The 12,337-nt window shown below is 42.6% G+C and overlaps 2 protein-coding genes across 3 annotated transcripts; one reads left to right on the plus strand and one right to left on the minus strand.

Moving 5' to 3' along the window:
* Positions 1 to 1,812: 1,812 nt before the first annotated feature.
* Positions 1,813 to 12,263, minus strand: LOC117813887 (protein FAM169B-like). Its single transcript, XM_034684937.1, has 3 exons — positions 12,229 to 12,263; positions 8,164 to 8,346; positions 1,813 to 2,110 (listed from the first exon to the last, which is right to left on the minus strand). Exons 2-3 carry the CDS (start codon positions 8,243 to 8,245, stop codon positions 1,875 to 1,877), a joined length of 318 nt encoding a protein of 105 aa, XP_034540828.1. The 5' UTR covers positions 8,246 to 8,346; positions 12,229 to 12,263; the 3' UTR covers positions 1,813 to 1,874.
* Positions 4,962 to 6,821, plus strand: LOC117813886 (interaptin-like). 2 transcript variants are annotated; one of them, XM_034684935.1, is made up of 2 exons: positions 4,962 to 5,534; positions 5,598 to 6,821. In XM_034684935.1, exons 1-2 carry the CDS (start codon positions 5,046 to 5,048, stop codon positions 6,729 to 6,731), a joined length of 1,623 nt encoding a protein of 540 aa, XP_034540826.1. In that variant the 5' UTR covers positions 4,962 to 5,045; the 3' UTR covers positions 6,732 to 6,821. The 2 variants fall into 2 exon arrangements, with proteins under 2 accessions (XP_034540826.1, XP_034540827.1); XM_034684936.1 differs by having other exon boundaries at positions 4,963 to 6,031; positions 6,182 to 6,821.
* Positions 12,264 to 12,337: the final 74 nt, after the last annotated feature.

A 12,337-nucleotide genomic window follows, 5' to 3' on the forward strand; every position in this document is an offset into this window, starting at 1 on the left:
TACCAGAACTGAACTAGAACCGAACCGGAACCGAACCGAAACAGAACCGAACCAGAACAGAACCATACTTGAACCAGTACCGAACCAAAACCGAACCAGAACCGTACCAGACTTGAACCAGAATCGAACCAGAACAGAACCAGAACAGAACCAGAACCAAACCAGAACCAAACTCAAGCAAACAGAACCAGAACCAACTCAGGTAAACAGAACCAGAACTGATTCTTTACTCTATAATGGAGCGTTGTTCCATGTTTAACGGATGTTGTCCTTATTTGAGTTTTCTCTCCTTCATCACCTCGTTTTTTTGCGTTTGTGGTGGCGTGGCCCGGCGTGAGGCGATCGTCCAGCGGAGCAGTGACCAGAAATGAGGCTTCAAACTCAGTATAAGAGTTTACACACCAAGTTTATTCATGCAGCATGAGAGAGAAGTTACAGCAGACTCATGGAGCATCGGAAGTTCTCTGGCAAAATGACAGAGATGCTCAATACTATATAGTTCTTCAAACATAAGGGAGGAGAAAGGGAGGGGGGAAACATTCAGTTCTTTACACATCTCTTCGTGCCCTGGGGAGGAGGGAAGCATGTGGTTTGCAACTAAGGGAGAAGGATGTCGATTTAGAGCATAGCACATGGAAACAATAGAGGCATACATCAGTCTTGTGACTTATAAGTCACCATGCATAGAAGACTATAAATGTACACACATATGGTTATTCATTCAACATAAAACACGTGGCATTGGTAGCCATAAATCTCCTAAGCTTACATACATCCGTAAAAGCACGAGCTTACATTTCCTGTGCTTTCAGAGCAAATCAGCAAAGATGAGCTACCTCATCCTGGCTGACTGATCTTGTGATACTGAGGCAAATAGATCTGCCCTCAGTCAAACATGTTTTCCAGGAACTGCACAGATGCTGGTCTTATACCCTACTATTAGCTTGTGACTTGATAAGTCATACAAAAGAAAACATATGAATATAACTATTAGGAGAGAATACATGAATATAACAAGAAAAATACATGAGTATAATAAGGAAATTAAGCGAGATTCCACACGTTCAATATAGATAAAAAAAATCTAAGTTTATACTTATAATATTCTGTTGTCCCTTTTACTTTAAGCTATGAGTCTCTTAATTGTAAAGGGTTATGAGTATTATTGTCATGCGGTCACCATCATGCAGACTTTGGGTCAATAAGGAAAAACAACAAACATTCGACTATTCGTCGACTATGGGCAAAATCTGATGAATCAGATTCGACTAAGCAAATCCTTAGTCGGGCTCACCCCTACTGTATATACAAATAGTGCAAAAACAAACAGGCTTTCTGGAGGCACAGTGAAGTTCTGAAAAAAATCCCAGTAGAGCGAACACCTAAACCGAGATAAGTGCTCAGGTCTGAGTCTTTCAAAATTAGATAAAGTACGTGGCAGGACTGACTCCATCTAGAGTGATCTGTAGCCTAGCTTGCGTGCTGTTGGGGCTCAGCTGAGGAGCATCCGTTGTGGCTGCTACAATTACTAGTGATCTAAAACCAAGTGGCAACCATTTCTCGTTCGGCACACACTGTACTGGGGGTGAATTTTTTTTTCTATGGCGACAATTTTGAAGATATTGAGATTACGAGCCTTCCAATGAGAGGCACAGCTGATTTGATTGACAGGCGGGAACATTGTAGCTGTTGGCTAGGAGGCTCAAACTCCGCCTCTTTACGTCAGAATTGCTCGACAGCAGCAATATGGCTGCCGCCGACGATTGGCCTCAAAACAGCGCTTCAGAAACAGATGGGTGACGTCACGGATACTACAGCCATATTTATACAGTCTATGTCTAAAACTCATACAACCCCACTTCAAAAACACTGAGCTACTCCTTTAAACGTCTCATAACACTGTGATCACAGAGAAGTATTGTTTTCAGCGTGACCTTTACAATGAGACCTCTTTCAAACCAATAAAAGCTTCTGGTGTCCGTACTGAGGGAGTAGCGGCCGAGCTGGATGTTGAGCCAGATGTTCCTTTGTTGAGTCCAGTCCCCTGGAGCCTCCACTTCATACAGACGCTCCTGATGTTCCTCGTGCTGCAGCAGGAACCTCCTGCACACTGAGAGCACACAGGAGACACAGAGAAGCTCTCTGAATGCTTTAAAGCTAACTCACTGAAGGAGGAGCGGAGGGTGAACAACCTGTTCTCAGAAAGCCAGGACTCCTCAGAGTCTCTGCAGGGATCATAGATAACTGGGAATTTAGGTTCAAATCCAACAGCTGGACTGATTCTATTCTCTGTGTTAAACTTTGAGGTGTATGATCTGCTGAGTAACATAGATGTAGGGTCAATGAGTGTGTGTGGGTGAGAACTTCTTATGTGAGTTCTTTAAAAAAGGCAGGGATGTTAAATACCAGTAATAATAGCAGGAAATCACACATCACTAGAGACATTTCTCATCTAAATATGGAAAAACTCACTTCAAAATCCTTCTTCTGACCTACAAAGCTCTTAATGATCAGACACCTTTGTATCTTAAAGGTGACATATCATGCAAAATTGACTTTTTAATGGTTCTTTACCTGAAATATGTGTCCCTGGCATGTCTACAAACCCCCCGAGAATGAAAAAAATCCATTCTGCCCCTGTTTTGATTTCTACACCTTTCTGTAAATGTGTGTGAAACGAGCCGTTTCAGACTTCCGTGTTTTTGTTACGTCACAACAATATCCGGTCTGTCACGGAGTCAGAGCTCGGAGCTTGTTCAGCCCATAGACTGTATAAAATAATACTGAATCCCTCCCCCGTTTTTCATTACCTGCACAAATGTGTGCTAACAAGGAGCTTAGGAGGGAAGCATGCTAGTTGTAGGCTGTCTTAATAAACACAAAGGTCGGTTTTACTCCCCACGTCTGCAGATTTGAAGATCTAGTGGATGATTTTTATTTATCATGGATAAGTGCTAGCGCTAATTAGCATAGCCACATAGCTATATGCTGTAGCTGTAGCTGTAGCTGTAGCTGTAGCTGTAGCTGTAGCTGTGTACCAAGACACACGTCGACATACTGACAAATAAAACAACAAGAAACACTAAATCTGTGACCAATCCTTCATAAAAGGTCCTGCTGCCTTTCTGGTAGAGGTCGGTTTTACTCCCCACGTCTGCAGATTTGAAGATCTAGTGGATGATGTTTATTTATCATGGATAAGTGCTAGCGCTAGTTAGCATAGCCACATAGCTACATGTTCGTAGCTGTGTACCAAGACACACGTCTACATACTGATAAATAAAACAACAAGAAACACTAAATCTATGACCAATCCTTCAGAAAGGTCCTGCTACAGGCGCCTCTCCGTCAGGATCAGATTCAGAGGGTTGAAGTAACGCGATCTCTGAGCAGCCTTGTATATTCAGCCAACATGTAAACATTAGATCAACGTGCCGGAGAGCCGAGGCACATCCACTTCCGGAGGGGGCGTGGTCAGAGGGAAAACAGAGTGTTCTGATGAGGAATGAAGAAGAGGACTTTTCAGGCATGCCAAAATCTGATTTCAAAGTGTTTTTTTGAGCATAAACTTTAAAGACATGTTTTGGGGACCTCTTAGACCAATATATATTGATGAAAAAAGCGTGATATGTCCCCTTTAAAGAGCTCATAATGCCCTATTACCCCTCTAGAACACTACGCTCCCAACATGCAGGCCTGCTGGTAGTACCTAAAGTCTCTAAAAGTAGTATGGGAGGTAGAGCCTTCAGTTATCAGGCCCCTCTCCTTTGGAATCATCTACCAGTCAGGGTCCAGGAGGCAGACACCCTCTCTTCTTTTAAGAGTAGGCTTCAAACTTTCCTTTATGATAAAGCTTATAGTTGGAGCTGGATCAGGCTTGGACCAGCTCTTAGTTATGCTGCCATAGGCTTAGACTGCCGGTGGAACAGACACACTGGCACACTGGGATCCTATCCCCCCCCTTCCCCCCAACCCCCCCATCACTTACTTTAACTCTTCCTGTCCCATTAAAGTTACTAACCATAGACCTTTCTGGAGTCCCTGAGCTCCCTTGTCTCGTAGGTTCCTCTAAGCTGCTGTAGACGTCCTCCTGCTGTGGACGTTCCAGACTCCAGCTGATACGGATGTGCTGGACTCGACAACAGCTACTACTGCTTGTCTCATCACTATCACGGCTCCCTCTCTCTCTTATTCTCCACTATCCCTCTTTCCAGACCCAACTCGGTCCAGGCAGATGGCTGTCTAACATGAGTCTGGTTCTGCTAAATGTTTCTGCCTGTTAAAAAGAAGCGTGTCCTCGCCGCTGTAACTAGCTAATTGTGAAAATCTGGGAATAAATTCCTTACCAAAAAATGTCTTCACCAATGTGTTCATAAAGGTCTCTAATAACACATATTAAAAAATGTAATCTCAACTCTTGTAGAATAATCCATGACAGCTGTTTTAAGTGTATCTCAGCATGCAAATGTCAAAATTTGCCAGGGGTATGAATCATTTTGGGCTTAACTGTAAATACTAGTGATGGGCAAATGAAGCTTCATGAACGTTTTCTTGTATTTTTTGACTCCTTTAGATGGCGCTCTCTGTTCAACAAAGGGTTAAAAGCACACTGAATTGCCATTCATTGAGCCTTTATTTTTAAACCAAGAGCGCCATCTAGAGGATTAAAAAAATACAACTAATGGTTCATGAAGCTTCATTTACCCATCACTACTTAATACCTATGTCAAATATTAAAAACAAGTCTAGTGAAATTTCTAAAAAAAAACAAAAAACAAACAAATAGTTATTGGGGTCTCCATTTTAATCCTGGTTCGGGTCATGTTCAGATTGCTCTATCCTCCATTTTAATCATACAATAAGATTTGAATGTAAACAAGCAGAGTGTCACAGTGTCACATGGACGGAACCTTCAGCTGAGAGTGTGTCATTGTGACTTCATAGAACAGGTCTTCTCTATATATGAAGCCAACCGTCCAGACAACTGGATCATTTCAAACCTTTCCAAGAGAGACTGAGAGAGAAAACTGACAGAGCCGTACAAAATGTATGTGAAAACGCACGCAAGAAACCTCAACAGGAACAAGAGGTCCTTTAGAGGAGGAGCTGCGCAGAGCAACATGATAAAAGCCACCAAATTGCACAGGAGATGTTGTTGGGGTTTGTCCACCTCCAAACTCCAACAAGATGTGCACGAGCTCAATCAGATGCTGAGTAGAGAGAAGGACCAATGCTATAGAGAGAAGATGGGGAGGATGCTCCAGAGTAAAGACTTGGATATCACCAAGAAACAACTGAAGAAAGAGAGACAACTCAAAATGACATTCATCAACAGGTGCAAATATCTGGAGGGACTCCTGTGTGACAACACAGGAGAGAATTCTCTCATGCACTTAGGGAGCACCGACAAAATAAAGAAGACCTCTAATGGCTTTGAAGCAATGCAAGAAGACCCCTTGACCAGCAATAAGGTCTTAGCAGATCTCCAGGCAGAGGTGAACAAGAACAAACTACTGCAAGAAGAACTGGACAAGGTCTTAGCAGATCTCCAGGCAGAGGTGAACAAGAACAAACCACTGCAAGAAGAACTAGACAAGGTCAAAGCTGCTCACCATGAGATGGGTGTCAGGTACCAAAATGACATGCTAAGTGCCATGCAGATGATGAAGACCCTCAAATGTGAAATTCAGTTACAGACGGAGGTTCACTCTGACCTGGTGCAAGACCATGCTGACTTAACATGTCTAACACTGGATAATACTCTCTGTCACGAGATGTTAGAGGAGAACAAGGGGCTTCACGCTGAGATCCAAAGTACCAGGCAGCAGATAGAGACCCTTCAGTGTGAGCTTCAGAAGATCCAGACTCACTCTGACAGCATGTCTCATGACAAGGATGCCCTCACAGCTTTAACGGTGGAACACAAAGAACTCACTCAGGAAATGGCAGAGGTGAAACAGAGCTACGAAAACGACATGATCAGTGCCAGGCAAATGGTGGAAGCCCTTCAGCTTGAGCTTCAAGAACAAAGGCAGACTCACTCTGACGCCCTCACAGCTTTAACGGTGGAACACAAAGCACTCTGTGAGGAAATGGCAGAGGTGAAACAGAGCTATGAAAACGACATGATCAGTGCCAGGCAAATGGTGGAAGCCCTTCAGCTTGAGCTTCAAAAACAAAGGCAGGCTCAAGCTGACAAAGTGTCCCAAGACCAGTCTGTCATCATGACCTTAAAGGCTGAACACCATGCCACATGTCAGAAGATGGCGCAGGAGATGGCTGACCTGCAGAAGAGTGCCATCCAAAAAGAGCAGATGATGGTGAAAGAGCTGGAGAGAGTCAACACTCAGCTCGATGCCCAGAAAGACTACAAGGAGCTCAAAGAGCTGAAGACCACAGGCGTGGGGGTTTTCAGAGCAGCAATTCTGGAGGAGAGGAACAAAGTCAGCAAACTCCTAGAATACCTGGAGGAGTACAAAGCACAACACCAGGAGCTGAATAACAAGTACACATCTGAAGTACTTAGTTTCCGACAGCAGGCTGAGAACCAGAAGCAGAAGTTTGAAACAGAGATCAAGTCTTACTCTGACAAGCTGACACAAAGCCAACAGCACGTCTCCCTCCTGAGAGCCGAACAGGACGCCCTACGCCAGCACTGCAAACAGAGGGAGAGCTTCTACCTGAGGAAGCTGAATGAGTTGGGCTCTCAGCTCTCTGAAGCGCCAACTTAAAACTGAGCCATGACTTTGGGTTTACTCCGGGCAACTCCGGTTTCCTCCCAAAAATCACAACAATAAAAATATAAAATGCATATAAAGTTATCCTCTGTCGTGAAAATTCATACCTGATGTCAAATATAAATCTGTGTCACAACATTTACAAAAACTACAATAGAGCTGAAGTCAGTAGTAATTATGTATTTATTTGTGGTATGTCCTGGTTTTGTAGGTTTCAGGTGCTTTTGGTGTTCATTGCAACTCAGATGAGTCAGGCAGAGTTATGAACCCACAGATCAAAGCTAAAAATAAATTTGCTTGATTTCCAAACAAATGTTATAATCTAGACAACACTTAAATAGCAATTAATTTATCCACCATTGAGACTAGTATTAAATCTTACCAAGTACCAAATTAAACAACTTAAGGCTGATTCATACTTCATCAGTCATGTCCTTATTTGGGCAAAACTGGTAATCTTAATATCTTCTGAACCGTCACGTTAGAAAAAAATTCACCCCCCGTACAGTGTGTGCCGATAGAGAGATTAGCTTCCTATGGCCAAGACGTTTTTTGAACCAGGCTGTAAACATGTTTATTAATGCTGCAAAGATCGTCTTTTTCCCATTCATGTGGTCTCCGGTGTTTCTGCAGCCAGCCTCAAGCGGACTCTCGATGTATTGCAGTTTATAACACTTCCACATGGGCTTCATCGTTTGAGACCAGAGGTTGCCGCTTGGGCAAGAGGCAGGGTAATAAGAGTAGAAGATTAATAAGAGTAAGAGTATTAAAGTAGAAAAACAGAACACTAAAGTTACTTTCTAAGGTAAATATTTAATTTCTAATGCAAGAACTTAGCCAGTAACTTAGTTACTCTTTGATCAATTACTTACATCACATGTTGGTGAGTCTTTATTCTTGTTCTAACTAAGCACAGACTGCACTGTACTTTTAAAATATGTGTAAAAGTGGGAATGGCCGTTTTTCCACCAAAGAGTGTTTTTGTGCAAAATAAATGTTTGCAATGAATTCAGAATCCCAAATAACCCCTAGTTTGACTAGTTAGCCCTCCCCCTCCCTTCAGGGCAGCCTGTAGGGAGAGGGGAGGGCCACGCCTCCAAACACATGAACGCGTTGTGGCAGTCTACAGCTGGAGGATGATGTCACGATAGATAGCGGTGGAGAGGCGAGCGATTTACTTTGTTATTTTCATCAAAGGAGTCTTATCCTGTCTTGGTGTTGGGTCTCTGTTCATAATTTGACACATAGAGTGGTCTAGACCTGCTCTGTTTGTAAAAGCCTCTTGAGATAACGTTTGTTGTGATTTGGCGCTATACAAATAAAGATTGATTGATTGAAAAAAAAAAAACCTGTATGATAAACAGACCCTTTGGGGGAGAGAGTGGGAGGAACAAATGGATGAGAAAGGAAGAGAAACTTTGCTGACCTGCCACCATGCTGGGAGATAACGGAGAGCTGACTCCTAAAAACTTCTCTGTGGAGAACGAGGAACAGAAATCCTCCAGCATCTGAAGTCCAAATCCTCTCCCTCTGCTGCTCCTCCTCACCAGCACTGTGTCCAGAACTGGCAGCGTGTAGCAGAGAGCGCTCCAGCTGTCACACAGGCTGCCTGAAACACAGCAGAGGAGGAGATGGTTTAAACAAAACAATCCAGGACGTTAATACACCAGCCGATCATAGAGAGCGACAGAGGAGGACTAGGGCCACTGGATGAATACATGTGGAGGGTGGGCAAGCAAAATATCTATTTTTTTTAGGTGTACTTTTTTTTTAAATTATGAGATTAATTAAGAATTATAAATTTAATCTCAGAAAAGGACACCTTAAAATTGTTTTATTGCTCGCCAGCCTTCCCAATTTTAATTTTTAAAGGCCCTAATCCTCTTCTGTAGAGATCAGCCTGATGTATACCAGATTTTTAAGCTCAATGTGTTCAATAGATTTAAAAAAATGTAATGACACGTTATAGATTTAATTAACCCTCCCGCAATTTAAACCTCCAGAAACTGATTGTTACCCAGGTTTATGTGTCAGGTACTTTATGTTCCTTTGTTGACTATCTAAATAGCCCTTTTAATAAAATATATTTCAAACATAAACTCAATTTAAAGCATTCAGAAGGACTTTATTATAAAACAGGACATCAAACTGCTGTGAAAAGTGCTAGCTCTAGTTAGCATAACCACATAGCTACATGTTCATAGCTGTGTACCAAGACACACGTCAACATTAGATCAACGTGCTGGACAGCAGAGGGCACATCCACTTCCTGAGGGGGCGTGGTCAGAGAGCTCATTCTCATTTAAAGGCACAGACACAGAAAACATTTCAAAGTGTTTTTTGAGCATAAAATTTAAAGACGTGTTTTGGGGACCTCTTAGACCAATATATTTTGATGAAAAAGAGCAAATATGTCACATTTAAAATGTACATCCCTCATATAAATATATAAACACACACTCTACAACACAGCTGAATCTGCAAAAAAAGCAGGAAAACAACAGGAAAGGAAAAACAGCAGAGTGAAGGTGCATATTAAGGCTTAGATTTCTTTCCTGTGTGCACAATACACACAATACACACAATACACACAATGCACACAATACACACAATACACACAACCCCAGAAAGTGTTCAGAGTCAAACTTTTGAGCAGCTGAAATCCTGTCCCAGACTAAAATCGGAAAACATATCGCTTTCAAACTCCCAACCGTTTACTGTGTTGTTGAAAGAAGAGGTGATGCAACAACTGTAAACATGCCAACTTAATCTTAAAATGAACATACATTTTCATAAAACAACATTTTCAGTGTCAGCAGTTGTTATTGTTGAATGTCTGAGGACTCTCAGTAAACATCATGGACTCCTGCAGATCCACTCTGTGAGAAGGGAACAGGGAGGACACCTGCATGTGTCACACACACACACACACACACACCCACACACGTTTCTCTGACATGTGACCATCCTGGTTGATATCACAGATTTAGCACACACACACACGCACGCATGCACGCACGCACACAGAAGGGACTGATGGTAAGTATTAACACCAAATGTAACACCTACATCCTCTGCTCAGACAATAAATATCAAGGCTCCAACACATGTTCATCTTTTACTTCAGGGCCTTCCTCGCTCACTCTTCTTCTTCCTCTCTTTCTTAGCTTGTGGAAACCCTGGGAATCTCTCAGGAATCACAACCCACTCTGTGAAAGGGAAATTACACATCCTTTTTTTTCACAGGTGGACCTTCTTAGAAATTCTTGGGAAACACTTCCTGCTCCAACATAGACAAGAAGAAACACACACTGTAAACCTGAACAGGTTGAAATGACTCCAAATGTTTGTGGTTACTGATTACATAAGAGTTTTTAAGTAGTGGAAATACAATTTTTGAGTAGAACTCATAGAAATGATAAAATACGATTTCAGTTTACTCAATTGTTTTCTTTCTTTTTTTAAATTAATGTATTAGTTACATTTTTATATGTTTAATTCATACATACTAGATGAAACTGAGTCCATGTCCTGGTTTGGTTGGTTTAATTCTTGTGTTTCATGCCTTGGTTCCTCCTTGTGTTTATTCTGTATCAGTTATCCTTTGTCTCTCTTGAGTGTTTAGTGATCCATGACTTTTGATGTGTTTTCTTACTTGTTTCTTGTGTTTCCTGTTTTATTTTGTAGTTCTGAATCCTTGTGTTTCCTGTTTTATTTTGTAGTTCTGTATCCTTGTGTCTCCAGTTTAGTTTTAAGTCATGTCCTTGTGTGTTTCCTTCCTTTAGTGATTCCCCTCATTAGTCTCACCTATGTCCTGTCCTCACCTGTGTTGATGTCTCTGTGTATTTAGTTCCTCATTAGTCTCACCTGTGTCCTGTGTTCACACCTGTGTTGATGTCTCTGTGTATTTAGTTCCTCATTAGTCTCACCTGTGTCCTGTGTTCACACCTGTGTTGATGACTCTGTGTATTTAGTTCCTCATTAGTCTCACCTGTGTCCTGTGTTCACACCTGTGTTGATGACTCTGTGTATTTAGTTCCTCTTGTTACCCTGTCCCTTGTTGGATCATTGTACGTCTTCCCTGTACCGGTACAGCGGTTTCGCATTGTCTTTCCTCGTTACCTGGCGCTTTGTGAAGCACAGCCATTGTGGTTTTTCAAGTGTGTGAAGACTCACGTGGTGAGGCTGGTGACGTTGTACGCAGCGTACCTCTGTACACTCAAAAGTTGTTATTTGGACATAGATATGAACTCAATAAACTGATCCACATATAATTAAAACAACATTAATCGTTCAGATAACTCAATAATTCATCCTCTGCTGGGCCTTTTTTCTGATAGTGTCTATGTGGGAGGTCCACCTCAGGTCCCGGGAAATAGTGGATCCCAGGAACCTGAAAGAGTCCACAGTAGACACAGTGCTGTTCAGGATGGTGAGGGGGGCTTCTCCTGAAGTCCACTGTCATCTCTACCGTCTTGAGCGGGTTCAGCTCCAGATGGTTCTGACTACACCAGAGTGCCAGCTGTTCCACCTCCTGTCTGTAAGCAGACTCGTCTCCGTCCTGGATGAGACCGATGACGGTGGTGTTGTCTGCGAAATTCAGGAGTTTCACCGAGGGGTCTCCTGAGGTGCAGTCATTGGTGTAGAGGGAGAAGAGCAGTGGGGAGAGAACACATCCCTGTGGGGCGCCAGGTAAATCAGAGTGTTCGGGTGTGGGGTGTGAAAACCTGCAGTAGAAGCTGTTCAGGTCGTCAGCTAGTCTTTTGTTACCTTTAGGGTGGGGGGAGGGTCTCCTGTAGCTTGTAACTTCACGCAGGCCTCCCCAAACTTCTGAGGGGTCGTTGGCAACGAAGCTCTGTTTTAACTTCTCAGTGTAGCTCCTCTTAGCTACCTTGATTTCCCTCGTCAGTTTGTTTCTGGCCTGCTTGAACAGGTCCCGGTCCCCACTCCTGTAGGCCTCTTCTTTGGCCTGACGCAGCTTCCTCAGTTGAGGTGTGAACCAGGGCTTGTTGTTGTTGTATGTGCAGAAGGTCCTGGTCTGCACACACATCACTAAAACACATGGTGTGACTGATACTTGACCTGATTAGGGGGCGTATGGTATATATGTTAAGGGAGGTACGGATCAAACTGGAAGCTAAGGAGGGTAGGGTGCGGAACAAATCAGAAACATGTTGAGCTTCATTGGTTATGAGTTAAACATATGGAGATCAAAGGTCAGGACGGTAAACGTGGGTCAAAGGTCAGGGCAGAAGTAGGGGAGGTCAGAGGTCATCATCCATCATATTTTTTGGGAGGCCATTGTGACATGAGGTCTCTTATTATACTCTCTTACATCTGTGGTTGCATTATTCTATTATCAATTTGCCATAATTTTTAAGTATGTAAGAGATGATTTCATTGATAGCCATAGACTACATGTCTTTCAATGTAGACTTCCATATTAGACTATTTAGGAACTAAATTAGGATTTAAATTTAGACTGTCATACCAGCTTGATCATCAATGAAAATGTCCTGGAAATGTCCTGGAAATGTCCTGGAAAATGATCTCTGGAAAAGAGTGGGAACCCTGATATCACCACTCTGTAAACAGTTTAA

This window comes from Notolabrus celidotus, chromosome 6 (assembly GCF_009762535.1).
Source record: "Notolabrus celidotus isolate fNotCel1 chromosome 6, fNotCel1.pri, whole genome shotgun sequence".
NCBI classification, from domain to species: Eukaryota; Metazoa; Chordata; class Actinopteri; order Labriformes; family Labridae; genus Notolabrus; species Notolabrus celidotus.